At 42.9% G+C, this 25,114-nt stretch overlaps 1 protein-coding gene across 1 annotated transcript in view; it reads left to right on the top strand.

Annotated features, from left to right (window-relative positions):
• ANKDD1B (ankyrin repeat and death domain containing 1B) overlaps positions 1-25,114 on the top strand; it is a 602,007-nt gene that overhangs the window by 120,108 nt on the left and 456,785 nt on the right. Inside the window, exon 2 of the mRNA XM_086960762.1 lies at positions 8,944-9,047. Coding sequence (XP_086816888.1) covers positions 8,944-9,047 — 104 coding nt within the window. The remainder of the gene's footprint in view (positions 1-8,943; positions 9,048-25,114) is intronic.

Below are 25,114 nucleotides of genomic sequence, written 5' to 3'. Positions count from 1 at the left end.
CAGTTGTATGTATCATTAAACGTATATAATGGTCCTTGTATCTTGGTTCCTGACCGTGCGCCAACACGTGCCTGTGACCTTTTGCCAGGATCAGTGTGCTTCAGAGTGAGTGGGAAACCATGGGAGGGGGTGGCGGAGATTGCTGCGGGACTAGTCAGAGAGGCAAGAGTGTAATAATTACATGCAAGCAGGAGTCGTTATTATTATTTGTTAGGTTTTATCACGTATCTAACAGCTTTCAAAGACGAATGGCATCAAAGAAGGGTGTCAAATTGACAGCGTCATTACACAGTTAATGATGACCTATTTAACTCTTGAGGGGGGGTGAAAAAATTGTGATACGCAAGAGAAAAAAGTTGGGAAAGGGACGTGAATTCTCTATCGGCCAAAATACAGTTTAATAATGGATGGCCAGATACCACCATCACTTCTAATAGTCCCCTCTCTTCTTTGGAAACAATTTCCTAACACTTCTTCAAAGCTCAGAATGGATCTCATTTGGAGTCCTTCAGGGGCATTAGCTTTACCATAGCACTCCCAAGCTATCCATGGGTTCAGGGCCTTGTAGACAGCAGTAGAAACGGAAAGTAAACCAGGTCCCAAGGTATTTGTGTGAACAGAAAGTAAACAGGTTACCATTTCACTCCCAAGGTATTGGTAGGAACAGAAAGTAAGCAGGGTACCTTGTTACTCTCAAGGGATTGGAAGGAACGGAAAGTAAACAGGGTTCCATGTTACTCCCAAGGTATTCGTGTGAACAGAAAGTAAACAGGGTTCCATGTTACTCCCAAGGTATTGTTATGAACAGAAAGTAAACAAAATACTATGTTGCTCCCAAGGCATTGGTGTGAACAGAAAGTAAGCAGGGCACCATATTACTCCCAAGGTATTGGTAGGAACAAAAAGTAAGCACGGTACCATGTTACTCCTACGTTATTGGTGGGATCAGAATGTAAACAGGGTACCATGTTACTTCCTAATTACTGCTGTCTATCCAGATGGGGTTCCTAAACCCCAAACAGAAACCAAACCTTTTTGGGGAAGTGGAAAACGGACACCTGTTGCTCACTCTGTCACCACTGAATTATGGTTAGATACAGTGGTGGCCGACACAAATAAAGTGGTGAGATAGTTGAAGCGGCTCTTGGGGGTGGGGTGGAAGGTGTGCGAGGGGAGCAGGGGGGTTAAAAATAAATCAAACTTACTTGATGCTGCCGGCCACCTCGTGCCTCGGTGCTTCTCTGCTTCCTGCTCCCAGCAGTCCCTGTGACAGCACCTGAGCCTCACCATCAATCACCGCGCTGCTCTCATGCACTTTCCAAGCATACGAGCAGCGGGGGGATTCGCATGAGCGGGCTGGTTTGATGCTCGCTCAGGCACAGAGAGTCTGTGCTGTTCATCCAACCCAGCTGTGCGAGACAGCTGAGGTTGGAGAAACCGAACTGCGGATGTCTGTTTGGCTGACCTCAGTAGGCCGGCCAAACCGACATATACACTTAGCAGTGGACATCACTCTTCCTCAACTGCCATGACCTGGCCCCTCCCCTCCCCACACATGCTGGCTCAGCCAGCAGCTAAAAAAAACAAGCATTAAAAATGCAATTGGTCTCGCCTTTCATTAAGTTAACGCCATTTGCTTTGCTATACAATACCATTAGCAAAGCAAATGGCTTTAACTTAATAAAAAGCGAGACCTATTGCATTTTCGATGCTTGTTTCTTAACCCTTTCGATGCTGATGACGAGCTCAGCTCGTCATCACCCACGGGTGTCGTGTGCTGATGACGAGCTGAGCTCGTCATGACACCAGCAAATTGGCAATTTGCAGCACAGCGCAAAAATCACCGCAGCAGCGATGCGGTTAATGTCATCTTTCTAATTCATCTGTCCATTATTTCTCTTACTACCATTAACATTCTCTTTGTGAGTTATCATTAATTTAAGGGAGTATTGACAGTCAATTGTGATCAAACTATTCTTGTAAATCTCTACTTACTTGTTCTAATGTATTCATATGGATGACACGCTGGGGTCTTTACAGTCTGCACATATTGTATACACTTGGATGTTCTTTCATTGTTTTATTCTTTCTTAAAACATTTTTTAATTATTTTAAATCCCTCAGGATACTCTCACTAGGCGATATCATGCAGGGTCTCACCTCAAATCATTTCAACATCTGCAAAACGAGTTTCAGCAACACAAGTCGCAGTTCTACAAATATCTACAGATGAGGCCTGCCCTGACCCCTCTGATTCATCCGCTGGACAAACAAACAGAATTTCACCCCCTAGAGGGCCGTCTACTGATCGGAGACCTAGTAGCACAAAAAATACGACAAATATACAAGACCCTAACAACTCACACCCAAACCACATTACACAAGACCAGGGAGGCATGGCTGATAGATTTGCCAACCATGACGGATTATGACTGGACGAGGCCCTTTCCAATCCTCGGAGTGCTGCTGTTTCCACACAATACTGCCTTATTCAGTTTAAATACCTTCACCACGCATATTATACAGGATTTAGTCTGTGAAGAAAGGGTGTCATCCAGTCCCCCATATGACTTAGATTTGGGGACGGAGAGGGCACATTCCTACATATGGTCTGGAGCTGCGAGGCACTACAACCATATTGGCAGAAAATCTCGTCCTGCCTGGGCCGTGTCCTGTCCTGGGATCTCCCACTTGACCCCTGGCTGTTTTTACGCCACAGGACTGAGGAGATTGTTAGGAATCTCTCCAAACAACACTTACTGTTCCTGGGCCTCACACTGGCCAAAAGGGACATCGCTCAGGCGTGGAAGGCGACCTCCCCGCCGAGGGTGGGTGGGTGGACGACGGCTATGGGCATATGTATAAGGGCCGAGAGGCAAGGGGCTGCCCGCAGAAATACAGGAAGATATGGTCCGGCTGGGCGTCATATTGGGGTATTGATCTACCCCCTTTGCCATAAACTGACCCCTCATAAATTCACCAGGTACCATGCCCTACTTTCTACTATGTTTAAGACGAGTAACTCTGGAGTTGATACACATACGTATGTCATTTGCGTATGAGGGACTTTTGTGATGATCTGTGCTACATTTCCGTTGTTAGGCCAGCTGTATGGCAGGCCAGTTTGTTGAGGTATTCACAAATATGGTACTTTCTACATCAAACTGTATTTGCAATGTTGCTTTGGGCATTGTCCATCCCGTACCTAGGAAAATGAATAAAACTGTTTTGAAAAAAACTATTTGGAATCAAAAACAAACAATGAGGGATGAATATCATCTTAGGATATGTATATATTAAAAAATATATGGTATGTTTCTACACAGCGCAGCAGTTGTATCTGTGAACAAAAGACAAGTACGCTAAGCTGAGATTTTACCTGCTGCTGCTTTCCCAAGTTCCAAAACAAACTACACCCAATTTACTGCCTGTGGGCACCATGAAAACCCATAATTCTCTGGTACATCCATGCTCAGGAAATCCAGAGGAACAAAGTTATGTGTCAATCCTATAACATATGTCCTAGGTGGGTATCAGCCCACTAGTGCTGACAGAAGGTGAGGTGCTCCTGGAACTCATGTTGTCAATTGGTGCACTCATAGTTAGGGGTGAGGGAGAGAATCCTACATTAGTGACAGACAATGCTGTTTGCTGGCCTTTAGGGGTGAGACAAGCTATACAGGGGCTAGGGACATAGTGGGAGCATTGTTATGGGCACTCTAGCATGCCCATTTTGGTTTCAGAACTTTGTTGAATGGTCTACAGCTGGGGTACCAAGTTTCCAGTGCGTGTTCAATAAGAGGATTGGCTGCATAACCTTCCTAAAAAGGTGATGTATTTTAATGTGATTATGATCTTTCGATAACTGTTTACTGTATTCCTGAATCAAAGCTATTCCATTGCAATTAGTGTGAAGATACACAGTATGATAAAGTATGAGGTTAAGGCATGGTGTAGTTTGCATGGTTAATCAAAATAAGTTGAAAGCCCTGAGAGCAATGCATGTTTGCATGCTTGGAGGCATAAGAGAGGGCCTGCGGAGCATAAAATAAACAACAAGGACACAGATTGTATTCACTATTCAAACAAAGGGAAGCCAAGTGGATGAGCAATGTCGCTCAGCACTACAAGGAATCAGATACAGTTTTCATTTGAATTAAATTAAGTACTCTTTCGGATAACCTAGTCTTAAATTAGAAACAAATCATATTTGATGCACCACCTTTTTCAATTATGTTATTGACCTTGGAATACCCTTCTACTTCTGTCAGGAACGGATTACTGAGACGTATGCGATGGGATAACAGAGAGAGAATTCTGTTGCAACCAATCTACTTACAAAGCAGCGCACTTGCTCAATTGCGTACCCTCACGTGGGAAATTCTTACCCGTATAGCTTCAAGCGTTCACACATTTTGAGATCAGAAAGGGCAGTATGTTCTGTAAAGTTATTCCAGCTATGAACAAAACAAAATATGTGTCACATTGCACCTTGGGGTGAATGATGGAGGCTTGCGAAAAACGGGTCCGTGTGCGAGTTACTTATCTTCATGTTCATTGGACATCTGCCAGACCTCTGAGGTGCAACTTCAAGGGGTCATTCGAACCCAGCTGTCATTGGGACATGCAGGGTATATATTTGTTCTGTTTTTCAAAGAAGAGCACTGTAAACGTGTTCAAATTAAAATGTTCAGTTAAGCTCAATGGCATTTCTGCTTTTGAAGAACTGAGTATTTTATGTCGCAATCGCAGGCGAGGGCACAGTTACTTCACAAACTCCCTTTTCTCTTAACGAGTAAACTTGAAAAAAGAAGTGAAAATCAATTAACAAAAAAAGTCGAGTTAAAACGTGACCTTAACTTGGGGACCTGGCGCCATCACATTTAGACAGTGGGGTGCTTTGGGGTAAGCCAATTGTACTCATAACACACACATAGTTTATGACCACTCATGAAGAAGAAAAACAAATACGATTTATTTCAACAACTTCGGGCATGGGCAGTCCGTTGCAGATCATCGGTAATGGTAAATGAACAGTTTCTACTATGTTGCACCTTAAAACGATGGGGTTAATACGTTGTTATTGGTGGCGAAAATCAGTGCTGTGTGTCCAAAAAGAAGGCATGGAAGGACCTACATATACAAAAGTTTGCAATCCTGCCAGTGCAAATCGCACCACTTGAACCATTTCCACAGGGCACTGCTCCAGATGTATCCACCAGAGTGCAGTTGTAAACCCCCACCTCTCCCATTTCACTAACAGAAACAGTTCGCAATTCTGTATGGATACCCGATTTCCCTACTGATTAGAAGCAGAGTCATGTGTGCATTACATACATCTAAATTGCAGCGTTTGGCTAATCAAAGTTGAAAATCTCCCAGCGACCAAAGGAGACCCACTCTCATCGCTATGCCTGTTACTGCCATTGCTGTATGCGCAGTCTGCAACACTGAACAGAGCTTCTGCAAAAACGGACGCCCTAAAAAGGTGTGATAATGGAGAGGCGATGTTGCGCGTACACTGGACACAGGTTCGGTGCTCAAGCAAGAGTACAGAAGGAGAAGGGCAAGCAGTATTATTCAAATAATGCTTTTCAGAGACAGCATTTAGAAACACCCAATACTTTTGGTGAAACTGTAGTGATGTGCATTTACTAGGTGCAGAACAAATTCAAAATTGCAACCAAAACATCCTTCGACTAATTAATGCCACTTGGAAATTTGCAGACATTGATTATAAAATGACTAAGAGCCAGGGACGTTGATTCACTAGACAGAACATCACAGAAGGCTTGTATATAATAACAAGCACAAGACCTCCCAGAAGAGCCCGAAACAAGAAAACGTCGGAGCACGCACACCGCAAGACGGCCTGGAGCGCGCCTTGGAAGAGACGCGGGAGGACAGGTGCGTGACGCAATAAGTGTGCACGTTGGCGGTCCCTGCGGCTCGCACGTTCACAGACTGGTGTCTGCTCGTGCACCGGTCTGTACCACTTGGGAGGCCTTCACAACGACAATAAGGCTCGCTAGCGGCAGCGCTTCGCGCTGCAACGCCAGGCAAGCCCTAAAAATGGGCACTTTTTATAAATACTTAGCAAATAATCAGCAGTACTAAGGTGAAACGCTGCCATGTGTTAAAGAAATACTTTTTTGAAATTTTTAAATTTGCAGACATCTACCGTACTTTACCATAATATGATATTTGTTGCATGATTTACATGCCAGCTATTTTCAGGACTCAGCTCCTGCACAAGCTATGAGAGCCAGAGACCACCCTTTACTCTGCTGTTCCAGTTAATTTGTTGGCTCATCCATCTCTTTTTAATGGATGAGGAACACTTAATGTAAATCCTTTGCCTGGTCTTAGCCACACTCTTTTGAAAATATACATAGAACATATACATCATACATAGAAGGCTTTTGGTCATTCTCTCCATCCATTGGTTCATTGCAGTCATCTACATTTTGATTCTGTTCACCGCATCATAGAGCATAGCGCAATGAGTATGCCCACATCAGGTATTGACTCGCCTCACTGTGAATGATGGCATTCTGCACGTGTACTTTGTGATTTTCCACATTTTCTACCCGCCGGAATATAAAATAACTCATCTCGCCGGTAAAAAACTGGCAAGGTGGAAAACCTAATGGTTAGCCATCTAAGAATAGAGCAACTAAAACAAGCGTTGGACGAGCCAATAGGTCTACAACCAACGTCAGGCCTATTAGCATTCCCTATACTTAACATAGCATATTTGCCTCTCTTTTAATGTAGAACGATTAAGACAGCCCTAAAATATTTCTAAGTGAATGTGGCACATATTTACTTTTCAGGTTTCGAAGTGAGGTAACAACCATCTTTTGCTAGTTTCCCAAAACTTTTAAAGGACGTAACACTACAGGCCAGTAACCAACTCAGCTCAATAAGCCAGAACACTGGCAGTTAGTTGCGCTTTGGTCATAAATGCTTGTGGTTTCACAGTAGCTGCACTTAACTCTGTAGCTGCCCCCTCCAGTTGAACATGGCAACTGCTAGGCTTACACCTGAAAGCTGATGGGTAGATTCGAGAATGATCACCTGAGGATGAGCGTAGAGCAGGCACTTTCCAGGCAGCCAGTTGAAGATGCGCCTTCACAGGTGCTGGCGGAAAACTTAGTGGGACGACTCGCTGAAGGACAGATAACCGTCAGCTCGCCCCGCCACGCTCATAGCTGCGTCTCCCATTGGCTGGTTGCTGCCGCCTCGCAGGAACGCGTGCGCGCTGCTGCAGTCAGGCGCCAATTAAGGTTTGACGTGTCATGTGTGGACTAGAAGAACACTGTTCTCACAGGCGCCGTCAGTGCGTCGTTCCTCTGATGTTGCTGCTCCTAAGCGTTTCCTTTGTGGAGAAAGAAGGTGTTTCCTGTCACTACGATGTGATTCGTCTTTGATAAATTCCCGTTAGGAACTCCTTGCAACCCTTACGGGCACCCATCTCCGATTATCTTGGGGGAAGTGGATTTGCAGTCTCCTTCAAAGCAGTACTGGAAAAGAATAACAGCAAGGTACAATGGACATGTATTGGTGTTTTCGGTTTGAATGTCCTGTTGACAGTGCTGTGTACACTGGCGTGAGTTTTATGAATTAAGAAGGCACCAGGGTTGACGCCTCTTTCTTGTCAGACACTGAAACGGACATAAGAGTGTTCTTTCATACATTTCAACAGTCGTGATTTAGCCAGCAGAAAAACAAAGTTTGTAAGCCAAAAATTACTTTATTTTTGCTTTTTTATGCTCAAAACCTCCAATGCTTCAGAGTATAAGGGGAAATAGCTTTTGACCGTTCCTCATTTTAAAATCCCCATTTATTCTGTTCCTGATTGTTGCTATAAATGACCTCTGGTTCCTGGGGTGTAGTTAAGGAACCGTTTAAACCATCCGCTTACAGTATTGTCCATGTTCTGGAGCGATAACGTTTACCTCTTGTGCTACTTCCCAGTGCTGAGCCCCTGTTCTTGATGTTCCGTGAGTGTGGCTGGGTGTGCGCGCATGAATGAGAGAGGCTGACGCTGTGAATGTGCAACAAGAGATGTGCTGAGGTAAGGGGGAGGAGGGGTGTGTGTGTGTGTGCCAGCATGTGTGAGTGTGTGCGCGCACATGTGTGTGTGTGCTTCCGTGAGTGTGGCTGTGTGTGTGCGCATGATTGTGAGAGGCTGCCGCTGTGAATGTGGAGCAAGAGATGTGCACGGCTCCGGGCTGGACGTGCGCGTCCACACACAAGAATTGCCACGCGTGCCCAGGTCTGTCTCCCTTCAGAGGCAACTCCACGACAATAGGTCTTGAGAGCGAGACCTAAAAACGATAAAATATAATTTTATTTTTCAACTGCTGGCTTTGAGTCAGTGTGGGGACGCTCCGCCACCATTGCGGAGGAGCCACAGCTGGTTAGGTAGACAAGAGTTTTAGGAGTGAGATAACACCTGCAGGTGATACGACTAAGGTCCTCTTCTTTCAATGGAGTGGGGCCGTTGCATGCTCCCATCCCGCCTCACCTGATCTGCAACGATGAAGCAAAGGTACCTGGGGGGCCTAGACTGTGAATGGAGAGAATGAGGACGTAGTTCTGCTATGTGGACATAAGACTTTCACCCAGTGAAAGTGAACCTTTTGGCCCTCTGGACAGGGTCTGACAACTGTAATGTGCTCTATAGCCCATTGCAGGCTCTGGACCCCAGTACAGAATAGGTTCATGCGAATATAGGGAGAGTTTGAGATAATGCTTGTTAATGGAATACCATTTTCAGACCATATAACATATTAGAACAACACTGCTATTCTTGTAGTAGGTTGGAACATACCAGTTAGGGAAGGCAAGGTATTTCTCAAATGTTTGCAGGGTGAAATAGCTTTCCGCAGGCCCTTTGCCATTATAACTATAGTGTATCCCTTGGTTTTGTTTCAGTTCTTCGAAATGAGATTCTTTTACACAATGCAGCCAAAAACAATAACCTGGAAGTCATGGAACAACTGCTGAAGGAGAATGTAAATTTGAACGCTAAGAACAATGTGAGTATCTTATTTATTAGATCATGGGTATGTTTCAGTTTCTTCTCCTGGATATGCTTTCCTAGAATTAAACATTGATCTAGTTTTAATTTAACCTAGAATGTTTTTGTAAGTACATCAGAACTGACCTGAAAGAAAGAATGGAAGTCTAGTCTCACAGACGTTTCACATTTGTACACTCTATCACCCACCAGACTTCAGGCATGTTACTTGGGAGTGTATGAAGAGGGGGCTCTGGACAGGGATATCTTGTTTGATGTGCTATATCATCCTTCCACTGCCATCTGGTTACAGCATGGTGGAGAGATTTGTTACAACATGTTGGCGTAATCTTTGGGTCCCATGCTTTCAGCTTTGTTAACTATTACTTCTCCTTTAACCTGTATTGCTGAGTCCCATTCACTTGCCTATATTCCGTTGCGCCCTCCCCATGATGCCACCTCCCTTTGTCCCTCTTTGTTATTTGCTTTGGTTGGAGGTGGGATTTTTTAAAGTACTAAATTGAATTTGTCTCTGTTGTTGAAAGTTGAGTAACAGATCTATCTCTCCATCTGTTCATCTATCTTATAAAGTCTGGATACTGTCTTCACGTTTATACTATTAGCTGTTAGGTATGGTATTATACCTTTTGGGGAGTGTTTATTTTTCAATATATGATGTGTATTGTTTCACTAGGAGCAGCAGTTGCCAGGAAATATTTGCTGACTGCAGAAGTCATCTTATAAATAAGAGGCAACCTAAAGATCCAAAGAAAAGAAATGTAAATTGCTATATGATGAGGGGCCTTGATTTCATTGCTTCTTCATGCAACATTTTTGGCACGTGGAGACAATAGGTAGGGTCCACTACTTTCACCAGTCCATCAAGCTAAGCTGTAGTTCTTTACAAACATAAGGAGTTAACACTGGGTTAGCCAATATTAGGCCTTGCATAGCAATCTGAAAAACTGTTCTCACTGTTCCCAGGCAAATGCAGCAGCCAATTTAGCAATTCAAGATGGCTGCACCATTCAAGTGATTACTGCACTGACTGAAATACAGCCACCTTCTTCATGGTTCAATATCTGAACAGATTAACTTGCAAAGTCTGATTTCAGCAGACTCAGTGATGCTGGTGTTTATCCCTTATGCCTGTTTAGAAATAAATAGCTGCTTGCCCTGCTGGTGAAAACAGTAAACCTAAATCTAAATATTTCATAAATTCAGGAACCATCATAACGCACTTCACATACGCTTCCCTCCTCTTCTTTGAAAGGAAAACTGCTTAAGATTGTGCCAGTGGTTTCAGTACGGAGTATTTGCGAGGCAGCAATCACAACCCAGGCATCCGCAGTGGTAACATTCTAATCATGTTTGTCATTGCTGGGTCTAATGATGATTCTTTTAACAGACCCAATTTCAATGTACTATTCTCACAATACATAGCTCAACATTTCAGTGTTGTAACAAACTCATTGCTCCTGATTGTTATGCTAACCACAGTAACAACTGAAAAGCTACCACTTGCTCACTCTTTGTGAATGGCATTGTCCTGATTAATTATGTAAACCTGGGTTTGTCATTGAGAAGACCTCTGTAATTGTGCTCATTCCATTTAGTGAATGAATTCACTGTTCATGCATTACCTCTTACCTGGCAGTGTATGCTGTATTTGGGCTTGGCAGGATGTGGGCATCCATGCTGATTGTGCCCGCTACACAGCACGATACTGGCAATGGCATATTGACAGTAATTCTCGACCTACAGTTGAAAACCCTTACATTATAGTGCCAATGCCTGCGTAATGTCTGTATTGGCATAATTGTAATGATTTTTATGTATTGTAGGCATCGTTGGAACAGTGGTGTCCAACCCTGATGTAATACTGGCATATTATTGACATTTTATGGCATTTTATAAAGCATGCACACGATATGTCACTCGTGCAACCGTCCTTACACTCACTAACTCAGCCATTCAAGCACCTATACATTTCACATCCATCACTTAGCCTCAAGGGATACATTTGGACAAACGACAAGCTTTTCAAAAACAGAATGAGGTAACACGAAAAAGGGAAATTGCCTTACATTCACATTTAGCTCAATATCAAAAAGTTTAAAAGGTCCCTCTTTCACCCCACTACTAGCTATCATGAAAGCGAAACTTCTACCAACTCTAGCATAGAGTTCAGCATGTGAAAGATGCTGCGACACTGGATAGCCTTCAAACACATGCATATGAAAAAGCATTTTCGCTTCCACATAATGCCTCACCGGCTATGGTCAGGTTGGAATTTGGGCTACAACAGCACCAGCTGCACAGAAGATATGTCACAATAAAAGCTTGGTACAAAGTCTGGCGCAACCGAGAAAACTAGATCAACAATGCGCTCTGGAACACGTTACAAGGCGACCCACAGTTTGCCTACTCCGAGTATCTTCAATCAACTTTACAGGCCACTAATAAGGTAGACCTTTGGCAGCAGAATCTTCCATTTGCCACCTTTCAGCAAATCCTGAAGAAGGAGGCAAAGCAACACTCATTACTGTAGTGTAAAGCCATCCTTAGCAAGCGAGCCCACGCATGGATGGCCTTGCAATCCTATATAAAATTGCAACCAGTGTCATATTTGGGCCAGTCTTTTTCTTCCTTTTTAAAGTCCATGTTTTTTAGCAATACACTTTGGTAAATTGCCTTCGAATGCAGACCAGCCAAGCTGGAAGTATCAGGACCCAAAGTCATGTAGTCTTTGTGGATCTCCAATACCGGTTTTTATACACTTAGTTTGCATCTGCCCAGCTCTAAGCCAGGATCGCTGGAAATTGCTAAAGGGACCATTCAATGCAAGAGGCATTCATTCGTGTAGAACTGCCATATTAAAATGTCTTGATCCGGAAGATCCACAGCTCAACTGTCATTTAATAACATTTTTGACAAATCACAAGGAAGAATTGAAACAAGGCTAGTAGCCTTGTAAAACGGACAGATTTTTCTGTCCACCAAGTTAGGTCTGTGCAAATGTAACTAGTAAATTAACTAATATTGAACATAATATCATATAATGTTAAGAGAGTTGCAAAATGACACTTAAGATACCATGTTTTATGTATTCTTCAACTCTTATCATATGCCTCGCTTATTTGTAATAGGATATTTAGCAAACTTCTGTGATAAGATTTTTTTTTCTCTTTTTTAATAAGCATAAAAAAAATTTAGGTACATATTAATTGGGGTTTCGCATCGCGACTTATTGACATATTGTTATGGTTTTAATTAACTAAACAATAAACTTCATTCTGATTCTGATTCTGATTCACTCAGCCTCATAACACACACCAAAAAATTTCAATCACTAAAAAAGTAATTTAAGCTACAAAAGTATTTTTTTTACCATGTTCTGGGGACCCCTGGTGGTTGACAACACCTATTCAGGGATTCTGTGACTTCTTAAATATTGAATAATATTAACAGATTATTAAAGTTTATGTACGTAAAGCAAAAAATAAAAATGTACAAAGATTAAAATGTTAAGTAAATATGAAGGGATTTGCAATTGGGGGGCTAAAAAATTAAATTGGTGTTCCCTGATCAATTTGTAGGAGCAGTGCAAATGCATCAAACAGAATATAGTATGGATATGTGGCCTCATTTGAATTTAAAAAAAGCCCTAACCTTTCCTATAAAATTAAGATTTAGATTTTTAAAAATGTGTTTGTGAATTACATTTAATATTTTATTATTTGTGTATTTGTTTGATGACTTCTTGTTTCTATATTTGTATCTATCACTTTGAGGTTCCAACAATCTAACTTGGCTAAGCCAGGGTCCCCGGCTTTCAGTAAGTTAATGGAGGTCCCCAGGTTCCAATAATTATTCAGTGGGGGTCCCTGGATTCCAGTACAGATTAAGTGGAGGTTGGGGAGGACAGAAGCGAAAAGTTTAGGAAACCTCTGCATTAGAAAATAGGCAGACGTATTACCTTTGCCAATGCTTGTTCATTTTAGCTCCAACAATGCTCTGACCTGCCCCAGATCCATTATTTTTGGGCTTGGAGCTCTGATTCCCCGATCCTTCCTGTCCTTTACAATCAGGGTTGACATCGTCCTCAAAACAAAATCTGAACTTTAAAGACCGACACGCGTGCTCTCACACATACATATAGGCCACAATTTCCTATTCAATTCAGAGACTAACAAATTAATGGACATTCGTACAACACCCCAACCAACCATGATTTTCATGATGTATGCTCTTGGATGGTTACACTTGATAGACCACCCTTTATTTGGTCAGTTGATACTGAAATTGCCTTTGACTCTATTGAGTGCTTTTTTCTGTTGAAAGTTCAGCCAGAATAAAAGGCTTTGGTCCAAAGCTTGTATCCTGAGTTGTATATGGTGTTTTGAATTCATCATGCATGCCAGATTCTGCATTAACTTGAGCAAATATACCCTGTTCTGGACAAAATGTACACTGTTCTTAACTTGATAATGGCTATTCAGTCCCATTGCAAAGTATCACCTTAATATGAACGAGATGGTTTTGTTTCCTGGATATGGAGATATCCTTCGATGAGGTGCAGTTTATGGGTTGTAAATTGTTGGCTTTTATTGAGAAGTAAAAAAATGATGTTCTACTCTGGATTAGGCTGTCTCTGCTGCTTTAAGGTTAGTCGACTTTGTTGAACATGATCTCTCTCCCCACATTTTTGTTTCTCGTCCAGAAGACTCCATATTGAGTTTCTGAAGATTGTCTTGGATTGTTGCCGCTGTATGTACAACCTTGCTAGTTTGCAGCTCTGCATATGAAAGTGGCATTTTATTGCCACATTTGCAGGGCTAGCATTTGGTATCACTCCTCTAGATGTTTAATGAGCGGTCATATGCTTCTGATCTACTGGCTCACTGTCACTATCAGCAAGAGCAACCTTCATATTGCCTTTGTCGACCTTAGATTCGCCTTTGATCTGGTCCCACGACCCACCCTCTGGAAGGCCCAGAATGACATCAAAATACCTCTGACTCTCCTGTCTTTGGTGGTACTCCTCCACGAGGATAATCTTGCCCGCATCAGGTGGTGGGACCGGGATGAGCTGACTGATAGGGTCCCCATCCTTAGAGGTGTACGCCAGGGTTGTGTGTGGCTCCCACATTTTTATCTCTATTAATTAACCACATTGTCCCTTTTTTACCTCAGATTGAAGCGGCTGCTCATTTGCTGGCCCAAGTCAAAACCTCAATTCTTTTATGCGCCAACGACAGAAAGTCCTATTCGTGTCGAGGAGTTTTGCCTTGCTCTGGAGAACAACACTACCAAAACAAAGCTGATGTCCTTCAACCCCCACAAATCCTTCAAGAATAGAATTGTTTTTTTAGGGAATGGGGATGTACCCCATGAGACGGTGGACTGTTTTACTTACTTGGGCGTTATGTTCAGTGGATGTATATCTTAAAAACTGCACGTTAATAAAGCTGCCCTAAAGATGAAACAAATAACGGGGGACAACACATACAGAATACTGTCCCTCCCACACCAAACCAATTCCACCTGAGCTCCGCATCTATGAGGCTGAGACTCTGAGTACGGTTCCCTATAGGGCGGAGTTGTGCGGTTTCTCTAAAATTAAGTTATCCAGCACTGAAAATATATTTCTACGCAGCATCCCTTTGCACCCTCTCTTCCATGATACAGGAATAAGAAATTTTGCTGGCAAAACCAGGTTATGCCCCCACCCCAGAACTTGCCCACTATGTAAGAGCCCCCAGGATGTAATGGAAGATTACTATTTCTTAACGGGCCTTGGTTTCTGACCATCAAAGAGTCGCTCCATCTCCTTGGGTTGTCAGACCTCTTGGACCACCTTACTACCATCAGTTTTCTGTCCAGGAACTCACTGAAGATGCTCTACCTGGCAGCCACAGCGGCCAACAACTCTAAGAAGGCTGCTTTTTCCAGGCTGACCACTGACTTCCTCAACTTTAAACCTGTGGGTGGGTACAAGTCATATTGGGATCAGGCGACAGTCCCCATAGACCGGAAGCTATATTTTCAGTTTAGAGCAGGCGCCCTCCTGCTGAGAGACTTCACCTCAAAGCGGTCTTATGGGGCCACCTTCGCTTGGCCCGCATGTATATCCTCAGCAGAGAGTGTTGCACACATTTTCTTTGCTTGCCCACTCTACGCCCACCCCCGCGGTTCCTGGTTAGGTGAGCGCAGTCATTCTGCTGCCTTACGCATGCTGAGGTTGGACTACAGTCTTACTATTGCTATACCAGTAGCTAAGTTCTTGGGCCTCATGTGTATACTTCTTAGAAAGGCACCCTCCCATGACACCATGTTGATTATTATGTTTTACCTCTGTTCTTGCAAATTGCAAGTTGTAACTCTATATGTCCTTTCTCGGACCATTTTTGTGCTTTGTATATGCAACAAGTCATTTTAACCTTTTATTGTATTACCTTTGGCATTTATTTACACAAACTATGAATTTCTTATGCTCATATGAACTGTTTTAAATATTTATTATGTTTTTTTTATCAGTACTTGTACTTTTATGAGTGGTCATATGCACTTTCGGAAGAGCCTTCCCCCTATGGCGACAGACTTGGTACAGAAATCAAGATAAACTCTGGAGATTCTAACATTTCCGCAGACCTTGAAAATAGTGGGGCAGCTGCAAAGGTGGTGGGATGTAAGGTGGGATGTGTTGAAGAACACGATCCTCTGGTCAAGAGAAAATTGCAGTGGGTTGGCTAGAATGGAGGCTTGAAACATGATGGGAATATCTAAAGTAAGTAATCTGCCCAGCAGGAATTGGATAAAAACCTTTGATTTACTAAGGGCGGAATTACATTTACAAAACACATTCTAGTAACTGTACATTAGACATGCCAAACAGGGTTACAATACTGATTGGGGTGGCTTATTTGAAACCAGGCTACTTCTGGAGGCATTGACAGACATGGTGATCTTTAAGATTTATAGGACTCATATTTAATTACTGAGCAGTCTGTTTTAACTGACACACAGGTGTGAGTCAAACTTGAGTTTGCTTGAAGACTAAGAGTGGAAGGCAGCTTTCATGTGACCTAACAGCTAAGGCGGTCGACCGCGAAGCTGGGAAACCGGGTTCGAGTCTTGGCAGGGACGCTCAACATCCTGTGATTCTGGGCAAATCACGTAATCTCCCCATGCCTAACAAAAATTTATGTGTCCATCTGTAACTCAACTTTTACTCATGGAAAGCATTCTGATACCTTCGTGTTGAGTTCTCGCTATATAAAACTTAAACATCTACTCAAGAAAAGTCACCCTGCAATCAGGTCTCAAACTATTACAGATAAGGAGTGTACAGAGAAGTTTCCTTGCTAGGTCTAACGAGTAAACTGTTAAAGTGGCGGCTGTTGTGTTTGCTGTAGGACAGAGAGATGGGTTCTTCTGTATATATGTTAATGGGATGCCATGAGATATGATAGTTTGGAGACATTGGCTGTTCATAACTATCTAGAATCCTAGGGTAGGAGCTAGTATTGTCATCCTGAATGGCTTTACTAGGCATTTGGGAAAACCTTAGTCAGGAAATCTTAGTCTTCCCAGCCATAACTGGCATGGTATTCTTTGAGGGTGTTAATAGCACAGCAAGATATTACCTTGGATTGGTGGAGCCCAAGGTTCCCTGATGTAGAATAGTTGAGGAGGGAAATGGAGGGATGTATGACTGCTAAAAAAAGACTGAAAGAGTTGTAGGTGCCTGAAAGAGCTTTAGAGATGTTGTTCCTTGTGGAGAGATATCACTGTGAAAAGATGCCAACTTACTATCGAGTAACTCCTCTTGACAAGTGTATGATGGAATGATGCTGGATGAGTAAAGAGCTATACACCCAGGTTGCTGAGGACATATCTGCTGATTAACCTATATTCCAGTTATCATTCCATAGCACATGATACTGCCCACTCCAGGTCACCTTCTACCATTCCAATATGCTGTTTCTTTAAGTTAACCCCTGTTTCTGACATCGGCTGCATACTGCTGTGCAGGGTTTCTTTCCTGTCTTACTATTAATAAAATGTATTAAAAATCGATTTAGCTCATGCGGGTCACTTGGATCATATGATTACTCAGAAGTAAATCATGGAATGTACTGATAGCCAAAGAGGCATGTAGAGCATGTGCCATGAGTGACACATTGCGAAAGATATCAATGGCTTCCTGAGAAAACCATGGGACTAAATCACCATAAACATCATGTATCCTCTCCAGTTAGAGAGAGGGGGCATCATTTAATAAATTAAATAAATTAAATAGATTGCCAGAAGTCACATCCTTAGCAGATGGAAGCACCAACATAGTTATATTGTTTTTGGTATGTGTATCAAAGTGAAAGGAATAATCAGGTGACCCTGTGGCAGTTAGTGGTGTATAAATATTCTTTTTTATTGAAACAATTTTTATTTTGCCATTAACAAATAAAACCACTATGGCAGCACTGCACCCTGAATGGACCCTTTCCCCTTCCATAATTCCCTCCCATACATAAAACGTATCAAAATCACAATCATTATCACAGGCATAGCTTTACTTTTGCCCTGGCAAGACATGCAGAAGGCCCCAGTAGGCCCACATTTGTTTCCTCCCTTTTGTGTGGGCATTACATGCTTTAAAAAACCTAACGTTCTGCAGCCCTGCACTAGTGTATGTCCAAACTCCACTCCTCAACACTCGTTGGTTTAGCCACACCTTTTCAGAAGCCATCTAATTGTGGGCAAACCCAGAGTGTGTGTAGGAACCCCACCAGGCACCCCATGGCCCCAGCGCACTCATCTGTACCAGCCCTGCCCATCTGATCTAAGAGTATTTGTGTGTAATAGAACCGATTAAGCACACATAGTTGGACTAGCCTGAACTGGGCTTTAACTGCCACTTCCCTGAATGATCGGAGTGCCTCTTCCCATTCCTCCTCTTCTAGCTCCCCAGCGTCTGCTTCCTAGCTGCAGCAAGGGAGCAGGGGCTGCGTTCCCAGACACAGCTGCCTCGAGATTTATCCCGCTATCCACACGTCTAATTCTATTGCTTTATGTTTGTGGCATTTCATTTGGCTTGGTGTTATTACATTTATTTCATGAACTTAATTTAATTTAATTTACTTCAAGTTTGTTGGTCTTATGGCTGGCTAGTAGGGATCATTCCCTCCACTGGTTTTGCCCCAATCCCTCACCCTATTTTCTCCCCGCTTCCACGCTGTCCCAACTCACCGCCTTCCTGACAGCCCCTCCCACCTCCCAGGATGACTTATGGAGGCCACTGCGCAGCTCCAGTGAGTAGGCCCTGACCCTTGGTCGTGGCGCCGCTCCCTCGTTGCTGCTCATAGCTACACAAGTCTGGGACTGTACTCCCAGTCACTGCTGCCACAGGTCTAATTCTATTGCTTAATTTTTGTGGCTTTTACTTTGGTTTGATTTGATTACATTTATTTCATATCATTTAATTAAATTTAACTTACTTCAACTTTGTTGGTTATTTGGCTGGCTAGTTGGGTTCCTCCCCTCCGTTGGTTTTGCCCTGCCCCCTTCTGCTCTTTTCTTCCCACTCTCGGGATGTTCTCGCTCCCTGCCTTCCTGACAGCCCCTCCCACCTCCTAGGACTCACCGAATACCTGGAACACAACCGCATCCTCGATGCCTCACATTCAGGATTCCGTGCCAACCACAGTACTGAGATCATGCTGATCGCTGCCACAGATGACATCAAGACTCTCCCCCATCATGGAGAAACTGTGACCCTGATCCTCCTTGACCTCTCTGCTGTGTTCAATACCTTCTCTCACCACACCTTCATCGACTGACTCTACAACATTGGCATACAGCAGAACGCCCTCAGGTGGATTGCTCCTTTTGCAGGTCATACACAGAGCATCCGACGGCCCCCTTGTACGTCATATGTGGCGTACCACAAGGATCAACGCTCAGCCCCATCCTATTCAACATCTACATGACCCCCCTCGCAGACATCATAGACTCAGCATAATCTACTACGCAGACAACACTCAACTAATCCTCTCGGTCACCAAGTACCCCTCCACTGCCAACATCAACTTCTGCAATACCATGACCAACATAGCCAAAGGGATGAGAGACAACTGCCTCAAACTCAACTCTGACAAAACAGAAATACTGATCTTTGGGAAGAACACCTCCATTTGGGGCCACAGCTGTTGGCCAGCAGAACTCAGACACACACTGACTGAACATGCATGCAACCTCTGCATCATCCTCGACAGCCAACTGACCGTGAAACGTCAAGTCAACACCTTCACCTCTTCCTGCTTCCACACCTTCCGCATGCTCCATAGAATCTTCAGATGGATCCTCATCAACATCAAAAAAGACATCACACAGGCCCTCGTCACCAGCTGCCTCGACTATGGCAACGCTCTCTATGCTGGAATCCCTACCCAGCTCCTCAGAAGACTCCAGACCATGCAGAACTCTTCAGCCAGACTCATCCTGGACTTCCCCAAACAGACCTACATTACTCCACACCACCTCAGAAACCTCCGCTGGCTCCCCATCCAGATGAGTTGCCAATTCAAGATCCTAACACACCCTTCAAAGCTCTTCACGACCAAGGACCATCCAACATCAGCCACCGACTGAACTTCCACCAGCCCTCAAAGAACCTGTGCTCTGCCTTACTCTCCCTCGCACACACCATTGCATCCGACACAGCCACGTTGGTTGCTGCTCCTTCACCTACATCGCCGCCAAGACCTGGAACAACATTCCCCTCCACCTCCCAATAGCACCCTCCCTGGCGTACTTCAGAAGGAACCTCAAGACCTGGCTTTTTGATGGAGACACAGCACCCTCAGCATCCAGATATCCTTAGTGGTGACAGTGCTGCGCTTTACAAATGACTGATTAATTGATGCATTCATTTACTTCAGGTTAGGGAGACTGCTTTTGTGAGGAGCCGTTCTGTCAGCGGTCTGTTCTCTAGTGGCGAGGATTCCTCTAGTGGTTGGACTTTCTTTATATGTGCCTGCAATGCATGTCTTAGCTGATGGTAACTGAACATTTCCTTGGGAGCCATGTGGTATTCCGTTTGGAACACTTCCCATGTGATAACGTCCTCCCCCTGCATACATCTCTTAACGGCTAGATGCCTATCAGGCTACATCTCGAAAACACTTCAAGGGTCCCTACGTCTGCCAGTGTTTCACTATCCCATGGAGGGGTCATCTTTGTGAACCAACTCTCCCATCCCAGGAATCTCTTTGCTCTTCACCATGTCAAAGCTGTAACCTTCGTGAGAGACAAGACAGACATGCACAGTTTTTGTTTGTTGGAGCCTGAGTTCTGGGCATCCATATTGTGGTCCTCTCATTCTGCTAGGAAAGTGGAGAGGTTTTTTGTGTCTGTGAAGATGTGGTGTTTAGCCTCTACCAGAGCGGTAAACCTTGCTGGACCAGCAAATTAAAAATGGAGATTGAATTTCTTAAGATGAGTGCATAGAGGCACAAAACATGTTCCTGTCTCGACAGTTGATTTGGAATAGTCTTAGGAAATGTAAATTTTGTGGCCGTTCCAGTCAATATGGTTATGGTGGAGCATGTAGTTGAGGATCAGTTCCGTGTGCTGGAAGCAGAGTGGTTTGCAGATGATATGACAAGATGTGGATTTGTTTGCTGGTTTGAAGTAAGGGACATGGTGAGCACATTTAAGCTCTAAGGGCCAGATGTAGGTCGGTCGGTAACGGCCGAAATTCGGTATTTTCGGCCATTACCGACCGGTATACAAGATTTGGCATGTAGGGGCACAATTTTACAGAATCTGTAACTTTACCGATTCGGTAAAGTTACCGATTCTGTAAAATACCGAATGTGTACTTTTACCGATTCGGTAAATCTCAGATGTAGGTGGGACTCTTCTGAGTCCCAAAGGCCCTACAAAATCGGTATTTTACCACACAATCCTATTGTGTGGTAAAATACCGATTTCAGGTGGGCATGCACACCTAGCCATGTGACAGACAGACATGCCCTTAGGGCATGTCTGTGTGCCACATGGCGCACATGCCTATTTGTGGGGTGCCAGAGGGTGTCAAAGTGACACCCCCTGCACCCTTGCAAAATTCGGTATTTACCGATTCTGTAAATACAGAATCGGTATTTCCCATTGATTCCTACGGGCTTTGAAGCCCATAGGAATCAATGGGAAATACCGATTCTGTATTTACAGAATCGGTAAATACCGAATGTTACAGATTAGGTATTTCCACCTCTGGAAATACCTACATGTCCACCACATTGATTTACCGATTTTCAATTACCGAATCGGTAAAATTCGGTAATTAAAAATCGGTAAATCAATTTTACCTACATTGGGTCCCGAATCCCTAGTAAAATTTATGACAGTAATTTGTGAAAGCCATTTCTCCAGGAGTGTAATACAGGTGGGATCAGTGTTTTCTGAACCTTACGGGACGCCAAAGATAGGCAGGTTGCCCCTGTGGTTCCTGTATTCCAGCTCCATGACTTCTTTGTGGAGGGTTTTTGTGGATGCTCAGAGTAATTTGAGTTATTTTTCTGTTTTGGAAGATGCGTCTTCTACAACGCTGATTTGTTGTTCTGCGTCTGAGAGCTTGTCACTTATGTTGCTGATGTTCGCTCTTATACTGCTTAGTTCCACTTGCATGGCATCCATATTTGCCTTAGTGGACATGGCCAGCTAACTAACATCACCCAGTTTTTTTAGAATCATTTCCATGGTCACTTTGATGTCTGATTACCCTTTTATCGGCAAGTCTGGAGCTGGGTGATCAGTTTTGAAGGGATTGAGAGAGGATTTGAACTCTTTTTCCACCATAATGTAAGCTTGTTTTGTTTTCACATTGACTTCTTAGCCTATTTTCACTACACCAAAGACTGTGTAAGTAATGTAATATGGCTCTGACGTACTGTCCCTCAGCTTCGCCACATCGAGCTGATCTTGACACACTGAACTTAACCCTTTGCAAAACTGCAGTTAAAAATCTAAAAATCATATTACTGAACATTAAGGGTCCAAACCACCCAGTTAAGGGTAAGGAAATTGAAAATTAACTCTTTAAGCTAAAGGCAGATTTTATACTACTGCAAGAAACTAAAATTGGTCAGATTTAAACTACCTTGCTTAAAAATAAATGGACCAGTAAAGTTGTATGTTCACCTGCTGTGATTAAAAACAAAAAAGGGTAATAATGATTGTTTCGAAGAATTCTTCCCTTACTTTATTGTCCCACTTAACTGATGATGTAGGTAGACTAGTTTACACGAAATTCAGCCAGAAGTGAAAACATTCATCTCCTCAACCTTTATGACCCGAACGCTGACTCATCAGGCTTCTGGGACTCTCTGGGTGACATCCTTAAAAATATCCCGGTCGATCAACTAACAATAGTGGGTGGCAATTTTAATCTCACCCTTGACTTAGTTCTAGGAAGACAATTTAAATCCCCACTCCATTCTTCCAAATCTCACAAAGCCTTACTAAATCTCTGCACCAAATTTCACCGAAAGCACTGCTGGAGATTACAACACTCCAATACCAAAGACTACAACTTTTTCTCCTATCCAAATTTCTTATATTCGAGTATTGACTCTATATTTTCATTTCATTTGCTCATATTCACCTTATCGACCAGTCTGACATACTACTGCGTCTGGCTTCGGACAATTCCTTTATATCACTAACAATCACTGGAACAAATCCCAAACCGAAAAATAATATTTGGTGCTTTTAAGATGAATCAATTAAAGATGACGCTCAAAAGTCACACATTGAAAAGGCTATCCTTAACTATATCAAAGAAAACTCCTCACGTAATATTCAGATATATACCTTCTGGGACGCATTAAATGCTACCATTAAGGGTACAGTAGTAAACATTCAATCAACGTTAAAAAAGGGACTTAATAATATGGTAGTTTCTTTGGAAAATTAAATAAAAAACCTTGTACCTTGTCAAACCTTGACCCCAACATTCTTACTCTTTTAATGAATACAAAATATGAATAAAATAGACTATTAAGTGAGAAGGCAGGGATCTGGATTAACACATTCTAAGGCCTAAGACTATATGAGGCAAATAGAGCAGAAAAAGTGTTTGAGTCCTATCTGAAACATAAATAGAACTACAAAAAACTTCTCTCCATTAAGGATAAACTGAATAATATAGAAACAGATCCCCATAAAATTCTAGATGTATTTAAGGATTTTATGAATCTTTATACCATGATGATGATCAGATCTCACCTGAAGCCTGCAGATCCTATCTAGATTTTTTTTATCCTATTTTTATTGCCATTTCGCAATATCATTTCAAGACAGAAACAACAGGCATATTGTTATACAGAATCATCTGTTATAACATCATGGGTCATTGAGCTGTGTTTTCTTTGATTTACTGCAAATAGTTGTTAGCATATATATCGCCTTATTGCACGCCAATAATTAATCTAATGAAACCATCTGGTCCCTAGTGTACAATTATATTGTCTATTATTCGTTATGTATTTCGTTCACATTTCCCACATTGGCGGACGATGACCTCGCATTAGGGAAAAACAATCCAATCCAAGATTAATAAGTTTACTTTTTTAGAAACTTCTAATTATAAACATGAACCTTTGCATAAGAATGTTGTAGCTTAGGATCTAACTGTACATATCTGAGGGGTCAGAGCCCTGCATGTCCACAGAGGATAAGGAGATGAAAGGGAAGGAAGGACTGCCCCCCTTCAGCAATCTCCATCATTCGTGTAGTCGCATCCCACCACACCGTGTAGAGTTGGAAACATCAACATGGTCCAAACCCAGCCCCCACGGGGACATGATAGCGCCACTATACTTCATTGTCATCACTTGGATCTTCTCGCTCCTCCCTCCTCTCCTTGTCGCTAGTTTGTGTCGGCTGTTCCCATGACACCATCGCCTCCTTCCATTGATCTATAGGGCACTTCAGCATCCCTTTCGCCTCCTCCCAACTCGGTGCTCTACCCTCTGCACCCGCCCAATTAAGTACATCCCGATTCCGACTTTCTAATACAGATCCTATCTACGTATGCTTGATCTCCCTCAACTGTCCCCTGAAGATAGGGAGAAACTCAACCCTCAGGTAATCACAGACTACATACTGCTAGCAATTAAATCCCTTAAATCGAACAAAGGCCCAGGCAGCTTTACTGCAAATTTGTATAAGACATTTTCCTCGTCATTACTCCCTTCGTTGCTAGACCTCTTTCATCATTTTGCGATCTCTGGTACCGCTTCGGGATCAGCTAGTAAAGCCACTATAGTTGTAATCCCCAAAGACAGCAAAGAGATCAATCTAGCAAAAAATTGCAGACTGAACGATCTCCCTAATTAATTTAGATGCCAAGATATATGCCAGATTTTTATCTAAGAGTCTGAAGCTACTTCTTCCTAGATTGATTGGTGATTCACAGGTTGGCTTTATGAAGAGTCGCAAGTTGAATGATAATACTCAATTGCGCTGCTATGTACTAGAAAGAACCAGAACATCGACCTCGGAAACCGTGGCCATTACACGAGACACCAAAAAGGCAATTGATAAGGTATCTTGAGTCTTTCTTAAAGGCACCTTTACAAAATGTGTCCTTGGAGAAAACGTTTATCAAAATGGTTATGGCCTTGTATAGTAATCCCAGTGTTAGAGTGAGATCAAGAGGCCTTCTCTCTGCACCCTTTAATCTGTGGAAGGGCAGTATTCTCGGGTTGCTGGATAAAGTCTCAATATAGAAAAGTCTGAAGGAAAGGACTAAATAAGATCTAAAGAAGTTATAGGAGAATCTGTCCTGGCATGGCAGACTGGTTATTTAAAATATTTAGATGTTGAATTTGGCGTAGATCTAATCGATTCCCTGCAAACTTGACTTGACTTGAAGTCTGACTTGACTTGAAGTCTAATCGATACCCTGCAGCACAATGAAAAGTTAACCCTGCCAAAATTTCAAAATCTTCTCAAAGTCTGATGGTGGGAACTCATCAAAACTATATAAATGAGGATCACACCAATAGTAAACTACCT

The sequence above is a fragment of the Lissotriton vulgaris genome, chromosome 3_1, assembly GCF_964263255.1.
Source record: "Lissotriton vulgaris chromosome 3_1, aLisVul1.2, whole genome shotgun sequence".
Taxonomy (NCBI): Eukaryota; Metazoa; Chordata; class Amphibia; order Caudata; family Salamandridae; genus Lissotriton; species Lissotriton vulgaris.
Note: the sequence above shows the minus strand (reverse complement) of the source record. Positions and strands in the feature narration are given on the sequence as shown.